This window comes from Thalassophryne amazonica, chromosome 6, assembly GCF_902500255.1.
Source record: "Thalassophryne amazonica chromosome 6, fThaAma1.1, whole genome shotgun sequence".
Taxonomy (NCBI): Eukaryota; Metazoa; Chordata; class Actinopteri; order Batrachoidiformes; family Batrachoididae; genus Thalassophryne; species Thalassophryne amazonica.
Window position 1 is genome coordinate 91,599,980 of NC_047108.1, and position 26,516 is coordinate 91,626,495.

General features: G+C 42.0%; 1 protein-coding gene and 1 long non-coding RNA gene across 6 annotated transcripts in view; one reads left to right on the forward strand and one right to left on the reverse strand.

Annotated features, from left to right (window-relative positions):
- Window positions 1-216: 216 nt before the first annotated feature.
- LOC117512650 (calcium-responsive transactivator-like) overlaps window positions 217-26,516 on the reverse strand; it is a 30,789-nt gene continuing 4,489 nt past the window's right edge. Inside the window, exons 4-11 of one of the 5 annotated variants that reach the window (XM_034172801.1) lie at window positions 24,737-24,863; window positions 17,072-17,281; window positions 16,160-16,324; window positions 6,406-6,507; window positions 5,783-5,875; window positions 1,443-1,562; window positions 1,229-1,356; window positions 217-742 (exon numbers count right to left, since the gene is read on the reverse strand). In XM_034172801.1, coding sequence (XP_034028692.1) covers window positions 716-742; window positions 1,229-1,356; window positions 1,443-1,562; window positions 5,783-5,875; window positions 6,406-6,507; window positions 16,160-16,324; window positions 17,072-17,281; window positions 24,737-24,863 — 972 coding nt within the window. In that variant the 3' untranslated portion in view covers window positions 217-715. Of the gene's footprint in view, window positions 743-1,228; window positions 1,357-1,442; window positions 1,563-5,782; window positions 5,876-6,405; window positions 6,508-16,159; window positions 16,325-17,071; window positions 17,282-24,730; window positions 24,864-26,516 lie in introns of all 5 variants that reach the window. The other 4 variants (XM_034172802.1, XM_034172799.1, XM_034172804.1 and 1 more) reach the window with 4 other exon arrangements.
- LOC117512651 lies at window positions 10,859-25,977 on the forward strand. The gene is made up of 3 exons (XR_004561348.1): window positions 10,859-10,869; window positions 24,714-24,915; window positions 25,932-25,977. It is a non-coding gene; the product is annotated as an uncharacterized LOC117512651 (long non-coding RNA).

Here is a 26,516-nt window from a genome sequence, read left to right on the forward strand (position 1 = left end):
CGATTTGGAAATGTTCATGTATCCATCTCCTGACTTGTCCAAATAAAACTGTAAAAGTGATTATTTGCACCAATAATAACAGTTCGTCCAATTACTTATGACCCCTAAAAATGAAAGAATGGTGTCTAAAAATGACTGTAATTCCTAAATGGTTAAAGTGATATTTTTGTTAAACTCCCTGAATTAAAAGCTAAAAGTCTACGGTACAAACAACTCTTGATTGTTTCAATTCAACTCAGTTGTGGTGGCGTCAAGAGGCAAAATGACTAAAATCTTGTCGAAATAGTTACTGAACTGCCTAACTAGTGAGTGTGCCATTCCCTGTAGCAGTTCCCCATTTTCCTCCAATGAAATTATCTTGACACTACTTGCACCCTGATGTTTTTGTAATACCAGCAAGTCTACAGTAACGGCAATGACAGAAAAATCTGACCACATTTAATCTTATCATTAAAAATTTGCTCTGATTGTAATTCCGTTACCGAAGAATTACCCAGATGGCCACTCCTCCTTCACAAGCTGTGACGGTACAGTTAGTAAAACAGATTAGCAAAGCATGACTTTTTACTTGGTGATTTATGGTTAACTAGAATAATGTCTAACATGAGGATAATAAGATGACATAGCCAGCTCTTGTAATCCACAGCTGAGCCCAGTAAATCACTGCTGACAATTCTTTTCTCGTTTTCAGCTCATAGGAAAATAATGTGGTGCCTCACTGCTGATAATTTCCATACTGACCCTGCAATGTAAAAGAGTTTCACAGCAAGATGAAATTGTTTCCATTCATTGTGTCAATTAAGTGCGAACATCTTTTTTAGCTTGTTACTCCGGTCCTCATGCAACAAATAAATATCTGCCTGCTAATGAAGAAAACACAAATATATAACAGCTTTAGATAATAATTACAGGCTTGGAGGGCTAGTGCATTATAGATACAGTAGGACCTTACATGTGCATGTATCTGTGAGCATCAAGCTATAATTTAAAACCCGTTTATGATGTAACATCAGCAAACACTTTAAATAGGAATAGTTATTGCCTTGATCGGGAAAAAAATAGAGTATATGAAGAACCCTGTGTGAAAAGCCTAAAAGCCTTCATTTAAATAAAAAAAAAATGCATTCCATCGCGTCATCCTTTATTATGATAATGTACTGCATTTTACAGCATGCTGGATTGATATTAGTCAGTGATATAAAACCAATTTATGAGGCATTTAATCTACCTGCTCATAGGGGTATGGTCTCTGTGTTTGTGCTCCGGATGCTCCTTGGGTTGAGCGGTATGAGCCATACTGTTGGCTTTGACCCTGCTGATATTGAGAATACTGAGAGGATCCACCCTGACCAGGTCCTGCAGTGGTGGAAGGTACACTCAGATCAGCTGTACATTTTATTTATTGGCTTCATGTTTGTGTGATTTATAAAAGTTGTTCTAACCATATCCCTGTGGCTGCCCACTGTAGCCCGGCTGAGATGAGTACTGCTGCTGGCTGAAGGGCTGCTGCTGGCCAGACCCCTGCTGATACTGGGCCTGCTGTTGACTGTACTGAGAGTTACCTGCAGGTATAAAGGCATAAGCACGTTAACCATTATGTCTGTCTTTTACTGCTTTAATGTAGCAAGGTATGAAAGCATTGACTTCCACAACATTCTTCCATTTATCCACTTTTTCCACCACTTCTCTATTGCCTGGTCATGGTGACTAAAAGTAAATTAAGGAAACCAAAAGTCTCTCTCTCAATGGCCACATCAATCATCCAGTTACTCTCGAAGATCCTGATCAGGCAACATCACAATTGGAAACTTTGGTTTTCCACATAAAGGAACAGTGGTTGTCTACATTCTAACCATGATGGCAAGATCAACCAACCTCTTAACACTTAATCACATTCTTTGAATAAGTGCGTTTCCATTATCCCCTAAATTGTGAAATTTGTAGGAGCAGTCGATTTTCAGGCAATTTGAAAAAGCAATATTTTGCAAAACTGCAATGGAAGCACTTTTTCCGTTGTTACAGGTCACATGACATACAGAAAGTGTCACATGACATTCTAAAATACATGGCATGGTACACATGGACAGAGAATGAGATGAAGAGCTTGTTAAACCTTATAAAAACAGGGGTGAAAGTAAGTTAGAACGCAGTGGTACTCCGTACCGGTTAAGAGATATGCAGTCCTTTACAGCCCAGAACGCAACCAGTACGCCTGTTGAAGAGTAACTTTTTACTCCTGTTTATGAATGAATGAATGAATTTATTCGGCACACACAGACCCATAATAACAAGGTAAACTCAAAGAAAACAATCCAACAATGCACCCATGTGCCTGAAAGGGTGTAGGCAGAAGCAAAAGCTTATAAATGCCCACCCCTGTAATTAAAAAATCAAAAATGTATACATATGTTTATAAAAAGATACATATACCCATGATAACTAATACGAAATATAAATTAATCACTGAACTAATATTTAAAAACACAAACATGCAAACAGCAGTGCAGCATGCACAAACCCAAAAACAAAACAAAATCGATAAACCTAATTCATCATGCTATAACAAGTAATTAAATGATTTTTGTAGAGCCTTTTAAAGCCAGCCAAGTTACCGACTGATTTTATGTTATCCTGGCACAAATTCCAAATATTAACACCTTTAACAGAAACACAATGATTTTTTTTTTTTTTTTTAACAGTAGTTTGAATCTTTGATTGTTTTTTTAAATAATAATGTTCCTTGCAAATTAGAAGTGGAGTCCTTCATTTTGAACAGGTCCTGGACATGTTGTGGTAAAAGTTTATTTTTTACTTTAAACATAATTTGTATTATGCTATAATCAATTAGGTCCCAAAATTATAAATTTTGTTAAACAAACTATGGATTTGTTGGCTCATGATATGGTTTATTACTAATAATTCTTATGGCTTTCTTTTGTAGTAAAAATATTGAATTTCAATACAAAAGGTCATGTACGGAACAAGTAATGAATGATATAAGGTAACTAATGGGTGTTGGGGGAGGAAGTCTTGTGCTTCATGCAAAATGGCAATGGTCTTTGACATTTTTGAGTTAACATAATTTATGTGTTTTCCAACTCAATTTATCGTCAATGAAAACCCCAAGAAATTTAGTTTTATTGACAAGTTCAATTTCAATATTGTGTACTAGTAAATTTCTACATAAATTCTTGGGTTTATTTCCAAATGTGATACACCTGATCAATTCAGAATTTATCCCACCAATATGAACACACTGATACCTATTGTGGAGATAACTTGCTATCCAATCTTGAGCTAAATCTCTGATACCATGCTTCCATAATTTATCCAATAATAAGGTGTGATCTATGGTATCAAATGCTTTCTTTAAGTCAGAAAAACCCTACAGTATATTGCTTGTTTACATTTGCATTCGTAATATGTTCCACAAAATCAATTACCATTAATGAAATAGTACAAATTTTTCTAAATCCATATTGCTGCTCATTTAGTATGGGATGTTTGGATATAAAATAATTTAACCTCTTAACGAATACCTTTTCCAGAATTTTTGAAAACTGAGGTAACAGTGAGATTGGCCTGTAGTTTGAAAGAACATGTTTGTCACCAGATTTGAACAGCGATATCACTTTAGCTATTTTCATTTTGGAAGGAAATCTCCCAGTGTTAACCCCCAAAATGTGAATCAGCTGCAAAACGTAAATTATCTGCAAACCATTAATTGCAAAACATGAATACTGAAAAAATATCTCCCAAAACATGAACGTGGATCTCACAAAACGTGAAAGCAGGTCTCACACAATGTGACTATCATTCAGTTTAAGTAATTCATGGATTTCAGTTTATGGACCAATTACTGCAGGAAATCTTGATAGCAAACCCTATCACTGCTGCAGCCTGTGAGGTGAGGAGGTGATCTGAGCAGCTCTTGCTTCTGGTGTGACGTGCCCATAGAGGTACTCATTATTAATCTCTGTGGACGCGCCTGACCCGCTGGGCGTGTCCCGCTCCGGAGGAGGAGGTTTCTGTCCTCTGTGAGTTTGATGCCTTCGTTCCCGTTGGACAGGTGGAACATCCTAGTCAAACTCCACACCTGACACTGTCCCCCGCCCCTACCAAAAAAATAAATACATAAAAATCTTTTTTGCAGTGATCGGGTTTGCGATCAAGATTTCCTGCAGTAATTGATCCGTAAACTGAAATCCATAAACTAAAATTATATAAATACATTGACGGTTGGTGGTTTTGGTGATTTGTGGCAAACTGATCAACAAATGAGTCAAGACTCAATGGCTTTGTCCTCCTCGACTCGATGCTGTGCTTAATCTCTCATCTTTCAAGGTGGATCTGAGGCATGTTTTAAGTTAGAAAAACTCCATTCACAAGAAGCAGTACTCACTGGGATCACAACTGCTATTTTACAGAGTCTGTAGAGCTCAAAAATACTTCTCAATATGGCTCAATGAATTGTATTAGCTCTACTGTATTGGAGGGTCTCTGCATCCCAGTCTGTATTTTCCTGTCTTTATTTCGGAGACGTTTTCTCCAAAATAAATGCAAATTTGATGAATACATGAAAATAATCAGCAGAATTTGCTGATTTTAGTGCGCTGGCCAAACATTATCATTTGTAGTAGGCTATAGTAGCCTACAATGGCTTTAATATGTTCAACATGCTGTAAGAGCGTGAAGCGTGTGATCAAAAATTATTTTTGAGTGGCACAGTTTCTGCAAGAATCTAATCTTACTTTCATCCCTGTATGTCTAAATCCAATCACGTAATATTGGATTTGGAAAAACAATGAAATGGCAATATTTAACAGGACTTACTCTATCACTGTGACTACTGAAATTACAGGTTTGCAAAAACTGTGCTGGAATGACAGTTATTGCAAAAGGACAAAACCCAGCAGTCCCATTCCATCATTCACTGTCAAATGCTGTCATTTGACAAATGTGTAATGGAAACCCATCTAATGACTACAGAGAGCTCATGACCAGTCAAATGTTTGGACACGCTTTCCCATTCAACTGAGGGGGAAAGCGTGTCCAAACCTTGACTGGTACTGTAAATTGATGGATACAATTGAGAGCTTTGCCTTCTGGTTCAGTACTGTCAGTTTACAAAGACAGTCCAGAATAACACCAGAATTACTGCCAACACCACCCTGTCCATCTGTCAATCTTAAACTGCATGGGTAAACTGACTGTATCCTAACTCCTGGTAAGATTTGGCATGTTTCTGCATCAGCTACTCCATGTAACTTCTTTGGATCCTAACTGGAAACCACCCGATTAGACCTGTTTAGAATATCACTGTAAATGTTGCAGTCTAGAAAGTCACCCATTACTGCATAAAGGGACAACAATTCCATTTTCTTCTCAGATGGAATGATACATGATACAATACCAAGAGTACATCTCCAATAAGTTGAGGAAGTCAGTCAAGATGCGACAGATTCCTGCAGTTCCCTACCTCCTAATGGTTACACTTTGGGATTAATGATTGCATTAATCCCTGAAATAGACAATGGACTACACTTCTGTAACACCTCTCCATGTGATGGCACATCCTGAAATTAGTTTACAGTGGGGCCTCACGCTCACCCATTGGCATATTGGTGCCAGGACCTGTCATGCAAGCTGCTGAACTATACACCATGAGCCATTAGGAATTCATCATGTTGCCGAAGGACACTTCCACATATAGATCAGTGTAGGCAGGAATCAAAACAACACACTGTACCACATGCACTATGTTCACATGTAAAAGTATTACCTCCTTCATAGTAGTGCTGTGAAGATTCATCAAAGGACCTCTCATAACTTTGCTCTCCATACGAAGATGGTTGATATGAGTACTCTCCTTGACCTGAAAAGAACAAGCCAACATGTTCAAAAACTATTCTGCAAAGTCACCTTGTACATGTAAACACAAATTTTTTTCAGTTTGAAGCCAAAGCATTCATAATGCAACAACAATTTCACAAGCACAAACACTTTCAAGCCTTCACACTTTGGACATTAAGGGCATGTTACATCCTCGACACAATGTGCTCTGCAATTTGAAATTTCTGCACACCAAAAGAAAAAATAATTAAGGCCAGCATCAGTCCTCTTTTTTTCAAACTTTTTTATCTTCCACAATATTGGAAAAACATGATTATCTGAAGCTTCACCATCAGAGTAAATGTGCCACAGGCCTTTGGGACACTGCTAAGTAGTAAAATTGATAATGGGAGTTTGTGTTTGAGAGCTGAGTGTATGAAGTTTATAGCTGTGTATGATTATGGTGATTATGATTATGTGTTTTTTAAGAGCTGACGTAACATGTGAATTTCTCCACTGTGAGATCAATAAAGTCTTATCATATCTTATCTACTCTAATGTTGAGTCTATTACCATCAGGGTAATACTGTTGGTTTATGGGGTCACTGGAGGTCTGAGTGTGTCCATACTGCTCTCCGTAGAACTCATCTTGTCCCATGTACTGCTGTGCAGATCCTGCAAGATAGGCAACACCAGGTTTGGTTGGATGGACCCAAGGCTTTGAAATGGTTTATGAAATGAAAACCAGAAACTTTTCGTATTGTGCTATGAACAAAAACAGAAACTTTATATTTTTTAATTTTCTGGAACAGACCCATTTACTTAAAATAATGGTAACTGGTTCATACTGCTGTTTTTTTTTTTTTTTTTTGAAAAATTTCCATTTACAATGACCCTGTGAGGACGTTAGACTCTATTAATGCTCCACACCCAAACAGTTGGTGGCGGTAAGGCACTGTGTCAGTTTGCAAACCTCCAATAAACTCGACAGAAGAAGAAGACACGGTGAGATTCATTTCCACCTGTCTTCTATTTTCGATGTTGTTGTTGGACGTCCCTGCTTATTTCAGCAAGACTATGCCAAGCCACATTCTGCACGTGTTACAACAGCGTGGTTTCATAGTAAAAGAGTGTGGGTACTAGACTGGCCTGCCTACAGTCCAGACCTGTCACCCATTGAAAATGTGTGGCACATTATGAAGCGCAAAATATGACAACAGAGACCCCGGACTGTTGAACAACTGAAGTCGTACATCAAGCAAGAATGGTAAAGAATTCCACCAACAAAGCTTCAACAATTAGTGTCCTCAGTTCCCAAACGCTTCTTGAGTGTTGTTAGAAGGAAAGGTGATGTAACCACTGTCCCAGCTTTTTACCTCCGCCAAAGAGGTTATGTTTTCGGTCGCGTCCGTTTATTTGTTGGTTGGTTGGTTGGATTGTTAGCAGGATTACTCAAAAAATCCTCAACAGATTTCAATGAAATTTTTACCAGGGGTATATCTTGGCCTAACTGAGAAGTCATTAAATTTTGGTAATGATCTTGACCACGAGCCGGATCCAGTAATTTTTTTAATGATTCTTTATCATTGCATGATAGGGCCAATTTCAACATTTTTGCATCTAACTTCATGAAGACGGGTCACAAAGGCTGAACAAAAATTAAGTTACAACACAACAATAATTTAGCATTTGTTTCTCCTCAATGAACAAACTTGTTATTAGAAAATAAAAAAACTTGTGTAGTTCATGCAGTTTCTCTTTATAAATACATTTGCTGAAGATCTAAGGGTTTAACCACTTAATCTGAAATATGACAGTAGATGCGTGAAACGACGTGGAATAAGTCTCTTTGCCAAACGGTATTCCATGTGACATCAGTGACCCTATTGCCTTGGCGGAGGTTTGTGCTCTCCGAGTGCTTCTAGTTTGAAATGTGTTGCAGGCATCCATTTAAAATGAGCAAATATTTGCACAAAAACAATAAAGTTTATCAGGTTGAACATTAAACATCTTGTCTTTGTGGTGTATTCAGTTGAATATAAGGTTGAAGAGGATTTGCAAATCATTCTGTTTTTATTTACATTTTACACAACGTCCCAGCTTCATTGGAATTGGGGTTGCCTTCTACAGTACGGTCTATTGTCTTCTCCATTTTTCGAGTGAGTGTTTACAGCACCACATACAGGTCTGGTATATGCAGTGTTTTCAGTGCCCCACAGCTGACATGGAATGTTATTAACCGGTTCGGGAATTTTTTTTTTTTCTAAATGGTTTGGCAACATGAATTTGGGGTGGAACCCAAAACCAGGATCGCTAAAATACTGTTTTTGTTCAGAAGGAACCAGTTGGGAAAAATTCTGGTTCAAAGTCCTGGTTGTGTCATGGACAGCCTTTGTCTGCCTCCCTGTCCTGTCTGTTTTTATCCTTGTCTGTAGTTTCTGAGTTTTTCCCCCAGATGGTGCACTCTGAGCCAAGCAACACCTGCTGCTCATCACCGCCACACACCTGCCGTGCATGAGCGGCGGAAGATCAGTAGCGGGTTACATAAACCCAGGCTTTCATGTCACCTGTTGCCAGATTCTGCATGATCACTGGTCCATGTCCTCACTGACCTTGACCTCATCTTTGCTGCCACTTCCATGCGCTCTGACGACAGAGCTTTCTGCAACTATATTCAAGGTACCTTTGCCTACTTTAATTCCCATATGAGAGTGTGTTGATTTCCTGGTGTTCCCAGACACTATCCTGCATGGCTGCCACGCCACATCGACTCCTGGCTCCACAGCTACCTGCACAACGTCACTTTGGAACTCTCCGGCTCTCAGCTCAGAGCGCGTAGCTTTGCCCCGCTCCAGTTAAGTTTCTGTGGGATTCTGTTCTCTCACATTCCTGCTTGTGACTGTGCATGACTAAGAACTGTATTCCAAGAACTATTTCCAAGAAGTGTTTTCTAAGAACTATATGAACTCTGATATTGAACTACTAAGATCTTCCCAAGTCGTTTCTAACGTCAAGTTCTGCTTAAACTGGAACTGCATCACAGATGCGCAGCACTTGACCTCTGAAGATATTTCATGAACTGAACAATTCCTGTACAGCAAACCTTATTTCCTAAATGGAGAACATTATTCCTAGAACTGTGAACATTTCTGTTGTAGCCTTCAGTGAACTGCTAATTGTTAAAGGCTTCCAGTGTTACAAGTATTGCACTCGTAACACTCACCACCTCTCTCCTCCGTTCTCCTAGTTCCTGTTCTCAGCTCTGTGCATCTCACCTGGTCCCAAGCTCCAAAATCCATACACTCCAACATCTCAGTTCACTTTCAAGACTGGCTCGGGAACCTGCAGCTCCCTATTTTTCACCGCTACGAGCAGGCTGGCTCTCCACTCTGCAGGCACCCCCAGTGCAGCATTATTATTTTCCTTATTGTAAACAAATATCTTTTCATTCACAACCAGCTGTGTTTCATAGCTCCCAGCATTTTGGTCCATAACCTGTACCGATCCAGTCCTGTCCGGACCTATAATCATAACAGGTGGTCCAATTGGTTTCTGAATTGGAGTCCAAAACGGACATGCAAGGACATCTGCACAATCCAGACTCAAAGGAATATAATAATAATAATAATAATAATAATAATAATAATAATAATAATGAGTGTGATCGATAATCTCTTGAACAAATTTCTGGATGTCACCATTGAGTGACGAAGGTACCATACTTTAGGAGAGATGGCATCCATCCCACTTTGGATGGAGCAGCTCTCATCTCTAGAAATCTGGCCAATTTTATTAAACCTTCCAAATCGTGACTATCCAGGGATGGGACCAGGAAGCAGAGTTGTAGTCTTACACACCTCTCTGCAGCTTCTCTCCCCCTGCCATACCCCCAACACCCCATCCCCGTAGAGACGGTGCCTGCTCCCAGACCACCAATAACCAGTAAAAATCTATTTAAGCAAAAAAATTCAAAAAGAAAAAATAATATAGCACCTTCAACTGCACCACAGACTAAAACAGTTAAATGTGGTTTATTAAATATTAGGTCTCTCTCTTCTAAGTCCCTGTTAGTAAATTATATAATAATTGATCAACATACTGATTTATTCTGCCTTACAGAAACCTGGTTACAGCAGGATGAACATGTTAGTTTAAATGAGTCAACACCCCCGAGTCACACTAACTGTCAGAATGCTCAAAGCACAGGTCGAGGAGGAGGATTAGCAGCAATCTTCCACTCCAGCTTATCAATTAATCAAAGACCCAGACAGAGCTTTAATTCATTTGAAAGCGTGACTCTTAGTCTTGTCCATCCAAATTGGAAGTCTCAAAAAGCAGTTTTATTTGTTATTATCTATCGTCAACCTGGTCGTTACTGTGAGTTTCTTTGAGATTTTTTCAGACCTTTTGTCTGACTTAGTGCTTAGCTCAGATAAGATAATTATAGTGGGTGATTTTAACATCCACATAGATGCTGAGAATGACAGCCTCAACAATGCATTTTATCTATTATTAGACTCAGTTGGCTTCGCTCAAAATGTAAATGAGCCCACCCACAACTTTAACCACACTTTAGATCTTGTTCTGACATATGGCATAGAAATTGAAGACTTAACAGTATTTCCTGAAAACCCCTTTTTGTGTGATCATTTCTTAATAACATTTACATTTACTTTAATGGATTTCCCAGCAGTGGGGAATAAGTTTCATTACAGTAGAAGTCTTTCTGAAAGCGCTGTAACTAGGTTTAAGGATATGATTCCTTCTTTGTTATGTTCTTCAATGCCATATACCAACACAGTGCAGAGGAGCTACCTAAACTCTGTGAGTGAGATAGATTATCTCGTCAATAGCTTTACATCCTCATTGAGCACAGCTTTGGATGCTGTAGCTCCTCTGAAAAGAGAGCCTTAAATCAGAAGTGCCTGACTCCGTGGTATAACTCACAAACTCGCAGCTTAAAGCAGATAACCTGTAAGCTGGAGAGGAAATGGCGTCTCACTAATTTAGAAGATCTTCATTTAGCCTGGAAAAAGAGTCTGTTGCTCTATAAAAAAAAGCCCTCCGTAAAGCTAGGACATATATTACATATACTATTCATCACTAATTGAAGAAAATAAGAACAACCCCAGGTTTCTTTTCAGCACTGTAGCCAGGCTGACAAAGAGTCAGAGCTCTACTGAGCCGAGTATTCCTTTAACTTTAACTAGTAATGACTTCATGACTTTCTTTGCAAATAAAATTTTAACTATTAGAGAAAAAATTATTCATAACCATCCCAAAGACATATCTTTATGTTTGGCTGCTTTCAGTAATGCTGGTATTTGGTTAGACTCTTTCTCTCTGATTGTTCTGTCTGAGTTACTTTCATTAGTCACTTCCTCCAAACCATCAACATGTCTATTAGACCCCATTCCTACCAGGCTGCTCAAGGAAGCCCTACCATTAGTTAATGCTTCGATCTTAAATATGATCAATCTATCTTTATTAGTTGGCTATGAACCACAGGCTTTAAGGTGGAAGTAATTAAACCATTACTTAAAAAGCCATCACTTGACCCAGCTATCTTAGCTAATTATAGGCCAATCTCCAACCTTCCTTTTCTCTCAAAAATTCTTGAAAGGGTAGTTGTAAAACAGCTAACTGATCATCTGCAGAGGAATGGTCTATTTGAAGAGTTTCAGTCAGGTTTCAGAATTCATCATAGTACAGAAACAGCATTAGTGAAGGTTACAAATGATTTTCTTATGGCCTCAGACAGTGGACTCATCTCTGTGCTCGTCCTGTTAGACCTCAGTGCAGCTTTTGATCCTGTTGACCATAAAATTTTATTACAGAGATTAGAGCATGCCATAGGTATTAAAGGCACTGCGCTGCAGTGGTTTGAATCATATTTATCTAATAGATTACAATTTAAATGGGGAGTCTTCTTCACGGACTAAGGTTAATTATGGAGTTCCACAAGGTTCTGTGCTAGGACCGATTTTATTCACTTTATACATGCTTCCCTTAGGCAGTATTATTAGAAAGCAATGCTTAAATTTTCATTGTTACGCAGATGATACCCAGCTTTATCTATCCATGAAGCCAGAGGACACACACCAATGAGTTAAACTGCAGGAATGTCTTTCAGACATAAAGACATGGATGACTTCTAATTTCCTGCTTTTAAATTCAGATAAAACTGAAGTTATTGTACTTGGCCCCACAAATCTTAGAAACATGGTGTCTAACCAGATCCTTACTCTGGATGGCATTACCCTGACCTCCAGTAATACTGTGAGAAATCTTGGAGTCATTTTTGATCAGGATATGTCCTTCAATGCGCATATTAAGCAAATATGTAGGACTGCTTTTTTGCATTTGCGCAGTATCTCTAAAATTAGAAAGGTCTTGTTTGAGAGTGATGCTGAAAAGCTAATTCATGCATTTATTTCTTCTAGGCTGGACTACTGTAATTCATTATTATCAGGTTGTCCTAAAAGTTCCCTGAAAAGCCTTCAGTTAATTCAAACTGCTGCAGCTAGAGTACTGACGGGGAGTAGAAGGAGAGAGCATATTTCACCCATATTGGCTTCTCTTCATTGGCTCCCTGTTAATTCCAGAATAGATTTTAAAATTCTTCTTCTTACTTATAAGGTTTTGAATAATCAGGTCCCATCTTATCTTAGGGACCTCATAGTACCATATCACCCCAATAGAGCACTTCACTCTCAGACTGCAGGCTTACTTGTAGTTCCTAGGGTTTGTAAGAGTAGAATGGGAGGCAGAGCCTTCAGCTTTCAGGCTCCTCTCCTGTGGAACCTGCTCCCAATTCGGATCAGGGAGACAGACACCCTCTCTACTTTTAAGATTAAGCTTAAAACTTTCCTTTTTGCTAAAGCTTATAGTTAGGGTTGGATCAGGTGACCCTGAACCATCCCTTAGTTATGCTGCTATAGACTTAGACTGCTGGGGGGGTTCCCATGATGCACTGAGTGTTTCTTTTTATTCACCTCTTTTTGCTCTGTATGCACCACTCTGCATTTAATCAATAGTGATTGATCTCTGCTCTCTTCCACAGCATGTCTTTTTCCTGATTCTCTCCCCTCAGCCCCAACCAGTCCCAGCAGAAGACTGCCCCTCCCTGAGCCTGGTTCTGCTGGAGGTTTCTTCCTGTTAAAAGGGAGTTTTTCCTTCCCACTGTCGCCAAGTGCTTGCACATAGGGGGTCGTTTTGACCGTTGGGGTTTTTCTGTAATGACTGTATGGCTTTTGCCTTACAATATAAAGTGCCTTGGGGCAACTGTTTGTTGTGATTTGGCGCTATATAAATAAAATTGATTTGACTGTCAGTCTAAAATACGCATATGTTTGGATTTATTTTAATTTTCCTGCTTGCATAAAACTGACAGCAATTATTGCCTTGGAAAATATGACATCACTAGCTACTCTATGACCTTAAAATGAAAAGATCTTAGTCAGTTGTGAAAATATCATTATGTGATTTTCAGCGGCATAACAGTGTTGAAAATACTAATCATGATTATGCAAATTGGGGATAAAGGATTACATGTACAGCTTTAATATAGTTATTTTGCAGTTAATCTCACAAAAATACTTGAAATTTTTCATATGATTTCTGGAACACATACAAGCAGACTAAATGGGTGGACTTGCCGTTTTATGCAAATTAAGGGTGAAAGTGTAGCAATACAGCTTGCCAACTGCAATTTTTGAATTCAGCATGTCAAAAATACATGGAAACAGAAGTTTCAACTTCTTTTCTGAAGCAATAAATTCAAACTTTTGGAAAATTTGATACCTTCGGCGGCCATATTGTTTTATGCTAGCATCAGTTTAATTGGGTAAAAATAAAAGCAGATCCTACGTACTGGCCTGGATGTTTGCGTTCGCTGGATGCAGGACTACTTTGTGTCCCTGGGGTGAATAAAATGTCTGCGGGTCATATAGCTTTCTCTTATCATGCCCCTGTTCTGTGGAATGATCTCCCTGCATCAATAAAGCAGTCAGATTCTGTGTAGACTTTCAAGTCCAGACATAAGATGCACTTATTTTCCCTTTCAAATAGCTAGCATACTGGCATATTATGTTACCATGCTTTTTACTTTTTTCTGTGCTCTTTTTGATCTTTTAATTTCTTTTTTTTTTTCTGAATTGTTTTGTGTGAAGCACCTTGAGGCGACTCTGTTGTCATTTGCCGCTATATAAAATGAATAAATTGATTGAAAATTGAAATACATGGAAAAAAAGTTTTGTTTCATTTTATAGAGCCAATACAAGCAAACCTTTAGAAAATTTGATAAAATGGGTGGCCATGTTGTTTTATGCAAATTAGTTGGTGAAGGAGTAAAGAAACAACTTGGCAACAGGAATTTTTTAATTCAGCAGGTTATATAATAGAATGAATCTGTTGTCTGGTTTTAACAGAAAATGCCTTACACACTTTATCCAGGCCCCTTTTCTGAAAACGGAACCTAACGATATAGGTCAAACCCAATTTTAGAAACACTAATTAAACTGGACTGATAACAGTTACTAATTACATGAAACACAATGAGAGAGAAACATTCAGGGGAGATAAGGATTAGGAAGGCCAATTATCAGATATCTGTTTAAAAGTGGTATGCAGAAAGTCCAGATTCCATTCTTCAGCCCTGTTCTTATTTTCACAGATATACAACCTGGAAGGTCATCATCTGCAATCACGACAAGCCAGCGTGTGACAGACACAGTTGCCCAACGTGATCTAGTGTGGGATTTGATGACTTAGAATGTCAGTGTTTTTTTTAAACCAATGTGATGTGTGCCAAATGTACGAGGAACCGATTCCATACATTCATGTTTCTCTCTCTCTCACTCACTCACTCACTCATTCACTCACAGGAGAGGCAGCGGAGCTGTCCATGTGAGAAACATAACTTCATGCTTCCAGAGCATGAAACTCTGCTCAAATGCAGCATATTTGTCTGTAAACCAGAAAAAAAAAAAAAATTCTGCTCAGTGCAAAACTCTATGGAAATGAGATGTCATCTGTCCATTACTACCCCAACTCCACAGGAGACTGATGCATTAGCCAACAGACAGAATATTTAAAGATGTAACTAATCCTTTTGCTCTGTCCATTTCCATTAATGGGCTTTAGAATACCTGCAGCATTGCCAAGACCACAGTTCAATGACAAATTATCCCAGTGCATTGGTGACACCTTCCCAAACCTTTTAAGGTTTTCCAAAGTAGAGATAAAGTTCCAAACTATGACCATTACAGGATGCATATCAGTACAAGTGAGAACCGAGCTTTACACTTTCTCTTGACATTTTATCTTACAAATTTTAAAAAGTGACAAAATCTATAGGATTCACTAAAAAACACATCCACTGTCTAATATTTTCAAACCATAACTGGTCCAAACATTTCCTAGTACAAAGACTGCCAGTGCCATAAAAACACTTTTCTGCAGTAAGACAATCCCAATAAATCTGATAATGCTTATTCTGAGTATGGAGCCACAGTTAATGGAGCAGCCATAGCAACAGTCCTATAACTAATCAGGGTAGAGACACACAACTTAACCAAGGACACAAAAATTCCATAACAGTCCAGTCTCAAAGTAATGACTCTAGTCCAGTGGTGTCCAAAGTATTCCAGAAAGGGCCAAGATGGTGCAGGTTTTCTTTGCAGCCACTGTCTCCAGTAAGTGATTTCACTGATTAACATCACTTTGAGGATGAGCCTGAGTTCATCAGAGAAATCAACTTTCTGGAGACAGTGGCTGCAAAGAAAACCTGCACCCACTTAGCCCTTTACTTTGGACACCACTTACCTAGTCATTCAAGGATAATTGTAGTAGAAAAGGCTTCTTAATTAGTGTATTCCATTCTGGAAAGTGTATTCAGTCTTTTTAAAATGTCTGAGCTAATGTGCCTAGTCTACACTCTTCAAAGGACACAACAAGACAGCATGAAACTATTATTAGACCCATGCTGACAAAGCACATGTTAAGTGATTTACATGGACAGGAACTAATGTGACAAAAATGATACACCTCCAGTGTACCTCAGAGGAAAGCAACTGGGAAAGTCAAATTAACATAACTATAATATTCATCTTTATTTGGGGTCTTCCAAGTGAACAGACCATACCACAATGCCAGGGAAATACTTTGACCATAACATTTTAATCATTATGTTAAAAAAACAAAAGACACCAAGACACAACAGATTAAATTTTCTTTGTTAGAACCACACCATCCAATTAGAACAATAAGATCTTTAGTTTGCAAACACAAGCTCCACACAGCAGCATGAAGAAATCCCAATACCTACCTTGCTGTGAAGAGCGGTAGGATCCCATTGACCTCTGAGACATCATAGTGTTTCCTTGACTGCCTGGACCCATCATGCCCATGGCCTGCTGTCCCTGATAGTGTTGGCCCCCAGCCTGGGCTGAGGAGTAGTGTGGAGTAGTTGACTGTTGGTGCATCATGGAAACTGAGAAGTGAACAAAATTATGCAACAAGAGATCTTATAAGTTAGAAATCACTGCAATCCTTCATGTCTGCATCAGTATTCAAAAGCATTCCCAACACTGTCAGTATTGAATCAAAGGTTCATAAGCATTTTCATGTCAATGAAACAGAGCAAGAGCAGGCCATAGCAGTCACGTTTCTCCTAAAGAAACATCGATTTGTTGAGATGCTTTCCAGAATCTGTTGATTTAAAAAAAAAAAAAAAAAGCCAGTGAAGCACAGAGACAGTAACTGCATAAGAACATTCAGGGAGATGAGGGCGGCATCTCAGTTTGGAGGTAACAGATTGTGGGGTTTGGGCGGGGGGAAGCCTGACATAGAAGAAGGGAGGATGCAGGACACGTCTTGATGAACTGAATGAGTTTGCTCATTTTGATGGTTGTGCTGCTAAAAAGGAATTTAGAGATTTATAAGAGAAATGTTGCATTTTTTGAGTCCCTCTTACATACACATTCAACTAAAATTTGGTTCTCTTATTTGAGGACAGTCACCTGAACATTATCACTCAAACTCCTTCCACTTCATATTCCCAATCTGGTATCATACAGAATAAAAAAAAAACCACAAAAAAAAAACAAAAAAAAAAAAACAAGACATCTTGTTAAGATTTATTGCTTCTGTGTGCTCTGAAGTCTTAATGTCCTTTTATTCCTACACAAACTTTAGAATGAATGCTTCTTATGACTGGGCTCTCCTATACCTGGCTCACCTTGGTTGGACTGTATGTTGAGGTTCCTGGCAGAAGAAGAGGATGAGGAGGAAGAGCCATATCCAGGCCCAGCACCCTGGATCATGCTGCCCTGGGAGGAGGGTGCAGCGTGGCTGTAGCCAGAGGCTGAAGCAGAGCCACCATAGTTGCTGGGGGGATTAACTGCCTGCACCTGACTGGACTGCTGATGCATGGGGGCATGGCTGGGGCCTGACGACACACACGCACAGTCAGGGCAGCCAGCACACAGTCTTATGTGTTACCATATCAGGTAATTGGACCACATTCAGTTCATCTTTACTGGAAGCTCGCTTGGTTGCTCAGGGGTTAAAATAATGAGTGATGATAATGTCAGAACATTAGGGAAGTATAAAAAAGTCGTACAATTGATTCAAAGAGGTCATACAATGCACCTTTTCCAATGAAGTGTCTTTTTAACAAAGACACTCCACAGACAGAGATGATTATGCGAAGAAACATTAATTCTCAGATCACATTAGCACATTCACATCCGAGTGTTGGAAGCTGATAAAAACCGTACTGAAATCATGTCAGTGGACCCAGATTGAACCCCATCATCACAAACATCACTGCAATTTGTGGTTTTTACAGATTGTACTATAAATGCAAGCACTGAGCATATTACAAGTAGGACAATTTGGAGACAAAGTGAGAGAGGTGAGATGGACATGGTTTTACACATTACAATACAACTTCATTTATATAATGATGGCAGTTCTGCGTTCATGTATACAAAACCTCTCCAACAGTTTGTGTAGCAGGAACGAGCTCTGTTGTGCTGGAGACTAAGATGGAAGTATTAGAGATTATTTAAAATATGGAAGCCATTAAAATAATTTTTTTCTCATAAGGATGTCAATTTTATGCTGACATTTATTCATTTTCTGGATCCACTTATTCTAATTACGGGTCACAGGGGGGCTGGAACCTTTCACAGCAGCTAATGGGCGAGAGGCGGGGTACACCCTGGACAGGCCACCAGTCTTTCATAGTGCCAATTTATACATCCATCCATCCATCCATCCATTTTCTTCCGCTTTATCCGGAGTTGGGTCGCGGGGGCAGCAGCTCAAGCAAAGCCGCCCAGACCTCCCGATCCACACACACCTCCCCCAGCTCCTCCGGGGGAACCCCAAGGCATTCCCAAGCAAGCTGAGAGATGTAGTCCCTCCAGCGTGTCCTGGGTCTTCCCCGGGGGCCTCCTCCCAATGGGACGTGCCCGGAACACCTCTCCATCAAGGCGTCCAGGGGGCATCCGGAAAAGATGCCCGAGCCACCTCAACTGACTCCTTTCGACGTGGAGGAGCAGCAGCTCGACTCCGAGCTCCTCACCCTATCTCTAAGGGAGTGCCTAGCCACCCTGCGAAGGAAATTCATCTCGGCCGCTTGTACTCGCAATCTCGTTCTTTCAGTCATGAGCCAAATCTCATGACCATAGGTGAGGATCGGAATGTAGATTGATTGGTAAATCGAGAGCTTTGCCCCCCTACTCAGCTCTCTCTTCACTACGATGGTCCGATACAGCGACTGCATCACTGCAGATGCGGCACCGATCTGTCTATTGATCTCACGATCCATCCGTCCCTCACTCGTGAACAAGACTCCGAGATACTTAAATTCTTCCACTTGAGGCAAGGACACTCCAACGACGTGAAGAGGGCAAAGCACCTTTTTCCGGTCGAGAACCATGGCCTCGGATTTGGAGGTGCTGATTTTCATCCCGGATGCCTCACACTCGGCTGCAAACTGCCCCAGTGCATGCTGAAGGTCCTAATTTGACGAAGCCAACAGAACCACATCGTCCGCAAACAGAAGAGATGAGATTCTGTGGTTCCCAAACCAGACCTCCTCTACACCCTGGCAGCGCCTAGAAATTCTGTCCATAAAAATAATGAACAGAACCGGTGACAAAGGGCAGCCCTGGCGGAGGCCAACGTGCACTGGAAACAGGTTTGACTTACTACCGGCAATGCGAACCAAGCTCCTGCTGCGATCATACAGGGACCGAATAGCCCTTAGCAAAGGACCCCGGACCCCGTACTCCCGGAGCACTCCCCACAGGGTGCCCCGAGGGACACGGTCGAACGCCTTCTCCAGATCCACAAAACACATGTGGACTGGTTGGGCGAACTCCCATGAACCCTTGAGCACCCAATGGAGCGTGTAGAGCTGGTCCAGTGTGCCGCGACCAGGACGAAAACCACACTGCACCTCCTGAATTTGAGGTTCGACCATCGGTTGAATTCTCCTCTTCAGTATTCTGGAATAGACCTTACCGGGGAGGCTGAGGAGTGTGATCCCCCTATAGTTGGAACACACCCTCCGGCCCCCCTTCTTAAACAGAGGGACCACCACCCCGGTCTGCCAATCCAGAGGCACTGTCCCCAATCGCCACGCGATGTTGCAGAGGCGTGTCAGCCAAGACAGTCCCACAACATCCAGAGACTTAAGGTACTCAGGACAGATTTCATCCACCCCAGGAGCCTTGCCACCGAGGAGCTTTCTAACCACCTCGGTGACTGCGGCCTGGGTAATGCATGAGTCTGCCTCCGAGTCCCCAGTTTCTGCTTCCTCTTCGGAAGACGTGACGATGGGATTGAGGAGATCCTCGAAGTACTCCTTCCACTGCCCGACAACATCCCTAGTCAGGGTCAACAGCTCCCCACCCGAACCGTAAACAGTGCTGGTGGAGAGCTGCTTCCGCCTCCTGAGGCGTCGGACGGTTTGCCAGAATCTCTTCAAGGCCGACCGATAGTCCTCCTCCATGGCCTCCCCGAACTCCTCCCAGACCCGAGTTTTTGCCTCTGTGACCGCACGGGCTGCGGCACGCTTGGCCTGCCGGTACCTGTCAGCTGCCTCTGGGGTCCCACCTACCAACAAAGATGAGTAGGACTCCTTCTTCAGCTTGACAGCATCCCTTACTTCCGGTGTCCACCACCAGGTTCGGGGATTGCCGCCGCAACAGGCACCAGAGACCTTGTGACCACAGCTACGAGCGGCCGAATCGACAATGGAGGTGGAGAACATGGTCCACTCGGACTCCATGTCTCCAACCTCCCCTGGGATCTGGGAGAAGCTCTCCCGGAGGTGGGAGTTGAAGACCTCGCTGACAGAGGGTTCTGCCAGTCGTTCCCAGCAGACCCTCACGATACGTTTGGGCCTGCCAGGTCTGACCGGCTTCCTCCCCTCCCAGCGGATCCAACTCACCACCAGGTGGTGATCGGTCGACAGCTCTGCCCCTCTCTTCACTCGAGTGTCCGAGACACGTGGCCGAAGGTCAGATGATACGACTACAAAGTCGATCTTCGACCTCCAGCTCAGGGTGTCCTGGTGCCACGTGCACTTATGGACACCCTTGTGCTCGAACATGGTGTTCGTGATGGACAAACTGTGACTAGCACAGAAGTCCAACAACTGAACACCACTCGGGTTCAGATCTGGGAGGCCGTACTTCCCGATCACCCCCCTCCAGGTCTCACTGTCACGGCCCACATGGGCGTTGAAATCCCCAGGAGAACAAGTCCCCAGTCGTAGCGCTATCTAGTACCCCTCCCAGGGACTCCAGGGTACTCGGCACTGCTGCTCGGCCCGTAGGCCGAGACAACGGTGAGAGACCTGTCCCCGACCCGAAGGCGTAGGGACGCGACCCTCTCGTTCACCGGAGTGAACTCCAACACATGGCGACTGAGCTGGCGAGCAATAAGCAATGCGACCCCAGCTCTCCGCCTCTCCCCTGGGCAACGCCAGAAAAATGAAGCGTCCAGCTCCTCTCCAGGAGTTGGGTACCAGAGCCCAAGCTGTGCGTGGAGGTGAACCCGACTATCTCTAGTCGGTATCTCTCAACCTCCCGCACAAGCTCAGGCTCCTTCCCCCCTAGCGAGGTGACATTCCACGTCCCAACAGCCAGGGGCTGTGAGCATGGACCGGGCCACCGGGCCACCCGCCCTCGACCGCCACCCAATCCTCTCTGCACCCGACCCCCATGGCCCCCTCTGCAGGTGGTAAACCCACAGAAGGGTGGGCCCACGTTGCTCTTTCGGGCTGAGCCCGGGCGGCTCCGCCATACCGGGCGGTGTCTCGGCCCTTGATTTTTTACTGGTCATGGAGGTTCTGAACTGCCCTTAGTCTGACCCGTCACCTAGGACCCGTAGGAGACCCTACAGGGAGCACAACGCCCCCGACAACATAGCTCCTAGGATCATCTGGGTACGCAAACTCCCCCACCACAATAAGGTGGCAGCTAGAGAGGGAGGCCAATATATACAGTACCACTCAAACGTGTCTCCAAAACGTTTGACTAGTAGTGTACGCTGTGTCCCAATTCAGAGGCTGTATGTTTTGGTTTGTTTTGAAGGCTGTAATCGTCGGCCGTTTGCGTTATAAGTGGTGCAACTCAGCTGTCTGTGAGGTGGCCAACATGTGCAGCCTTGTTTCCTCTGAAAACAAAGGATACAACAGGTGTAACTTGTGTGGCCCAAATGATCCCGTGAGTCACTGCTCAATTATTTTGTAAGACAAAACAGTTGGTAAACTTTTTCAAAGAAGGAAGCAGAAAGGCCTTTATAATACATATAACAAAATTTGATCTCTGCATTTAACCCATCCTAATTATATTTAGACACAATCCTACCACTAGGAACAGTGAGCAGCCATAGTCCAGTGCCCGGGGACCAACTCCAGATGTAGAGACGCTGCTGCAAACCCTGAATAAGCATGTTTTTGATTGTGGGAGGAAACCCATGCAGACACGGGGAGAACATGCAAACGCCACGCAGAAAGGACCACGCTGGAAGTGATCCCAGGGCTTTCTTACTGTGAGGCAACGGTGCCATCCACTATGCCACTGTGCTGCCAGGGATGGTGTGCTTCTGTCTTTTTAATAGACAAAAGGATGCTTTAGGTTCCACATGTACAGCCGTAAAGAAGTAATACAACCCCAATTCCAATGAACTTGGGACATTGTGTAAAATGTAAATGAAAACAGAATACAATGATTTGGAAATCCTCTTCAACCTATATTCAATTGAATACACTACAAAGACAAGATATTTAATGTTCAAATGGATAAACTTTATTGTTTTAGTTTGTTGTTTTAGTAAGTATTTGCTCATTTTGAATGGATGCCTGCAACACGTTTCAAAAAAGCTGGGACAGTGATATGTTTACTACTGTGTTACATCACCTTCATTTCCTTCTAACAACATTCAATAAGCGTTTGGTAACTGAGGACACTAATTGTGAGTGTCATGATCTTGGGTATAAAAGGAGCATCCTCAAAAGTCTCAGCCGTTCACAAGCAAAGATGGGGCGAGGATCACCTCTTTGTGAACAACTGCGTGAAAAATAGTCCAGCAGTTTAAGAACAATGTTTCCCAACGTTCAATTGCAAGGGATGTAGGGATTCTATCATCTACAGTCCATAATATAATCAGAATCTGGAGAACTTTCTACACATAAGCGGCAAGGCTGAAAACCAACACTGAATGCCCGTGATCTTCGATCCTTCAGGCGGCAAGGCATTAAAAACTGACATCATTGTGTAAAGGATCTTACCGCGTGGGCTCAGGAACACTTCAGACAACCATTGTCAGTTAACACAGTTCGTCGCTACATCTACAAGTGCAAGTTAAAAAACTCTACCATGCAAAGTGAAAGCCATACATCAACAACATCCAGAAATGCTGTCGACTTCTCTGGGCCGAGCTCATTTGAAATGGACAGATGCAAAGTGTAAAAGTGTGCTGAGGTCTGATGAGTCCACATTACAAAACGTTTTTGGAAATCATGGATCATCGTGTCCTCTGGACAAAAGAGGAAAAAGACCATCCAGATTGTTACCAGCGCAAAGTTAAAAAGCTAGCATCTGGTATGGTATGGGGGTGTGTTAGTGCCCATGACATGGGCAACTTGCACATCTTTGATGGCACCATCAATGCTGAAAGGTCCATCCAGGTTTTGGAGCAACACATGCTGCCATCCAAGCAACATCTTTTTCAGGGACGTCCCTGCTTATTTCAGCAAGACAATGCCAAGACACATTCTGCACGTGTTACAACAGCGTGGCTTTGTAGTAAAAGGGTGCGGGTACTAGACTGGCGTGCCTGCAATCCAGACCTGTCACCCACTGAAAATGTGTGGCGCATTATAAAGCGCAAAATATTACAATGGAGACCCCGGACTGAAGAACAACTGAAGTCGTACATCAAGCAAGAATGGGAAAAAATTCCACCTACAAAGCTTCAACAATTAGAGTCCTCAGTTCCCAAACGCTTATTGAGTGTTGTTAGAAGGAAAGGTGATGTAACACAGTGGTAAACATGACACTGTCCCAGCTTTTTTGAAACGTGTTGCAGGCATCCATTTCAAAATGAGCAAATACTTGCACAAAAACAATAAGGTTTATCAGTTTGAACATTAAATATCTTGTCTTTGTGGTGAATTCAATTGAATATAGGTTGAAGAGGATTTGCAAATTATTGCATTCTGTTTTTATTTACATTTTACACAACGTCCCAACTTAATTGGAATTGGGGTTGTATTTATAGTAAGTAAGAGTTATGCCCACTCTGCTAGCTTGGCATATACAGCCGTCAAGGTTGCCAGGCGACAAGTGGCAAGGGTGGGGAAAACTAATCACACAATAACAAAATTCTCCGTGAGATAGATCGTTTAATTTCAAAGTGGTTTGTTCCCATCTCTGCTGTGTCTGAAGGGTTGAAGCCTGAATAGTTTTGTGGGATGAGGCACCTTAGAAGGGTGCAGACCCTGAACTGGAACACAACCATAGACAGACAAACACATTCACACTCACACCTACAGTTAATTTTGTATTACTGGTTCACCTAACCAGCATGTCTTTGGAAGTGGAAAGAAGCACCCAGAAGAAACTCATGCAAACACAGCATGTGAACGCCACACATAAAGGACCACGTCGGAAGCAAACCTGGGACCTTCTTGCTGTGAGGCAGCAGTGCTAACCACTTAGCCACCTGGCTGCTCTTAGGCAAACATAGCGTATGCAACGTGACTTATGTTTAGCTGAGGACCCTCCAGGCCAGTGAACAAGGCGTACAAGAAAGTCTGTTTCTGTGCCTGTTTTAAACCAAAACAATTATTATTATTATTATTATTATTAAACAATTATTCACAATGTCCCATCTCAGCAGAGAAGACGAGCACAACAGTGTCACTGCTGAAACAGACACATCCCAGAAATTGAAAACTAACCATTACAAGTCAAAGTTTTGCTTATTGCAAGGTGTTTCCTACATCCATAGATAAAATGACTGGACTTTCAGGACATGTGCCATGAAACCTAAACCATATATAGCTGTCATAAATAAATAAAAACATAACTTTGCACAATATGACCTCTTTCAGATGGCAGGTATTTCCAAGCATTAAAAAAAAGTAATGTGGCTGACCAGTATTTGTAGATGGCATGCAGCAAAGCTAGCAAAACACAAGGTTTGTAGACAGACAATAAGCAACAAGGGGAAGTTGGAACACACACACATATCCACGCACATGCGAGCGTGCACACACACACACACACACACACACACACACACACACACAAAACCAAACAAAACTAAAATAAAATCATGTTCACATGAGCCAGATATCATTAGTCTTTACCGTTACTTAATTGGCTCTGCATCATTGATGAGGGGGGTAGTCCTGGTGCCATGTTATCATTGAGGTTGTTTGGAATATGAGCCCCACTTGGACCAATCCCTCCAGGACCCATTGTCATGTTGGAAGTGGGAGGCTAGGAAGTTAAGAGATAACGTTATGTAGCTTGCCAGAATAAGAACTTTAAAGTACACTTAAGCCGCGTTCACACCAGACGCCACATGACGCCACAAATTCGCGTCCCTCGCCTGGTGATGGATGCACCACCATCACCTGGTGGTTCGCTCTGCTTGGGCAGAAACCTTCGCTGTGAAAATTTGCCCCAATGCATCATCAAATAGGCGAACGTCCATTCCGCTCGCCATCAAGTCGACATGCTGGACCTTGATCACACGGACCAAGTTGCTGTGCTCTATTTGTTGTGGAAAGCTGACAAACGTCACCAGCGTTGCCGTCCCTGGGTTCACAACATCCTCATGAGACGTTCCCAATTCAGGGAGTTTCATCCTTTGCTGCAGGTGCTGCGTCTGGATGACAGCCACTTTCAGCGGTACTTCCATCTCTCCACGACCCAGTCTGAGGACCTCTTGTCCCGTTCGCTCGCGCACATGTGAACAGTTTAAAAAAAAAGTGGCTGCTGCTGCAGTTCCTCGCTCTCCCCTCCAACTCTGTCATAATTGTGTTGCCATTTGTTTTATTATACATCTGTGTAGTTAATAAAATTATCTTCACGGACGATTCGTTCGTGCGCGCACATGTGAACAAAGAAAAAAAAACTGGCTGCTGCTGCAGTTCCTCACTCTCCCCTCAATCTCTATTTAACTGTGTTAAATAAAGGGGAAAAGGGACATAAGTCCTGTTCACAGGCTGATTGCCAGAGACAGGACATCTCCACATCAAGTATAAACTCCAGACATCTCCACGTCACTACATATCCAGTCCCTGATTGGTCATCGCAGCGCGAAAAGACGAAAAGTTCAGATTTTTCAACTTGGGTAAGAGGGCAACGCGACGCGATGCAACATGATATCGCGCCACAAACGCGCCAATCACTCAAAATCGCTTTATTCGCGTTGCTTTATTCACGTCCATCATGTAGCATTGCATGGCTTGGACTTTTGTGGTGCCACAACGTGTCCTTCCATATGGATTACATGGCAACCTCTCGCCGCTGTTGCTCGTGTCGCGTCCGGTATGAACACAGCATTAGTGTGGTTCTCGGTAGAGGGAAATCATGTCAGTATTGCACTCTCATTTCTTTGCGCTCTTTTTTAAATGTTATTTATTTTCAGTGGTGGGCACAGTTCCGCTAATCTGCTAATTAGCAAAGCTTTTTTGTTAGCAGATTAGCATTTCAGCTAACTTTGAAAAACATCAGCGGACCAATTAGCTTCTGCTAAATTTAGTTTCACTAACTTTCAGTCTGCTGGTGTGTTTTTGCTGGTATAGTTAATAAAGCTGAACGGTTAAAATGTTTGTAAACCCTAAAGTCATACATGTTAGTTCCTGTCTGTTATGTGTTTCTCAACAGTCAGGCAGCTGTGAGGAACTGAGCTCAACTGTACCCTTGCAGAAGGGGCCTGGTTGCCAGACTGCTACAAAAAAAAAAAAAAAAATCATAAGAATCATTTACACTCAACATACACTACCCCAGATGTGTGGCAGAAAGCAAAGCAGATCTGACTTATGGTTTGATTTAAAAACCAAAGTAATTCCAGACAGTTTATTGATATTAACTTCAACTCTGTCATTTTAACAAAGTGAAAATATCACAAATATCTTTTAGTTT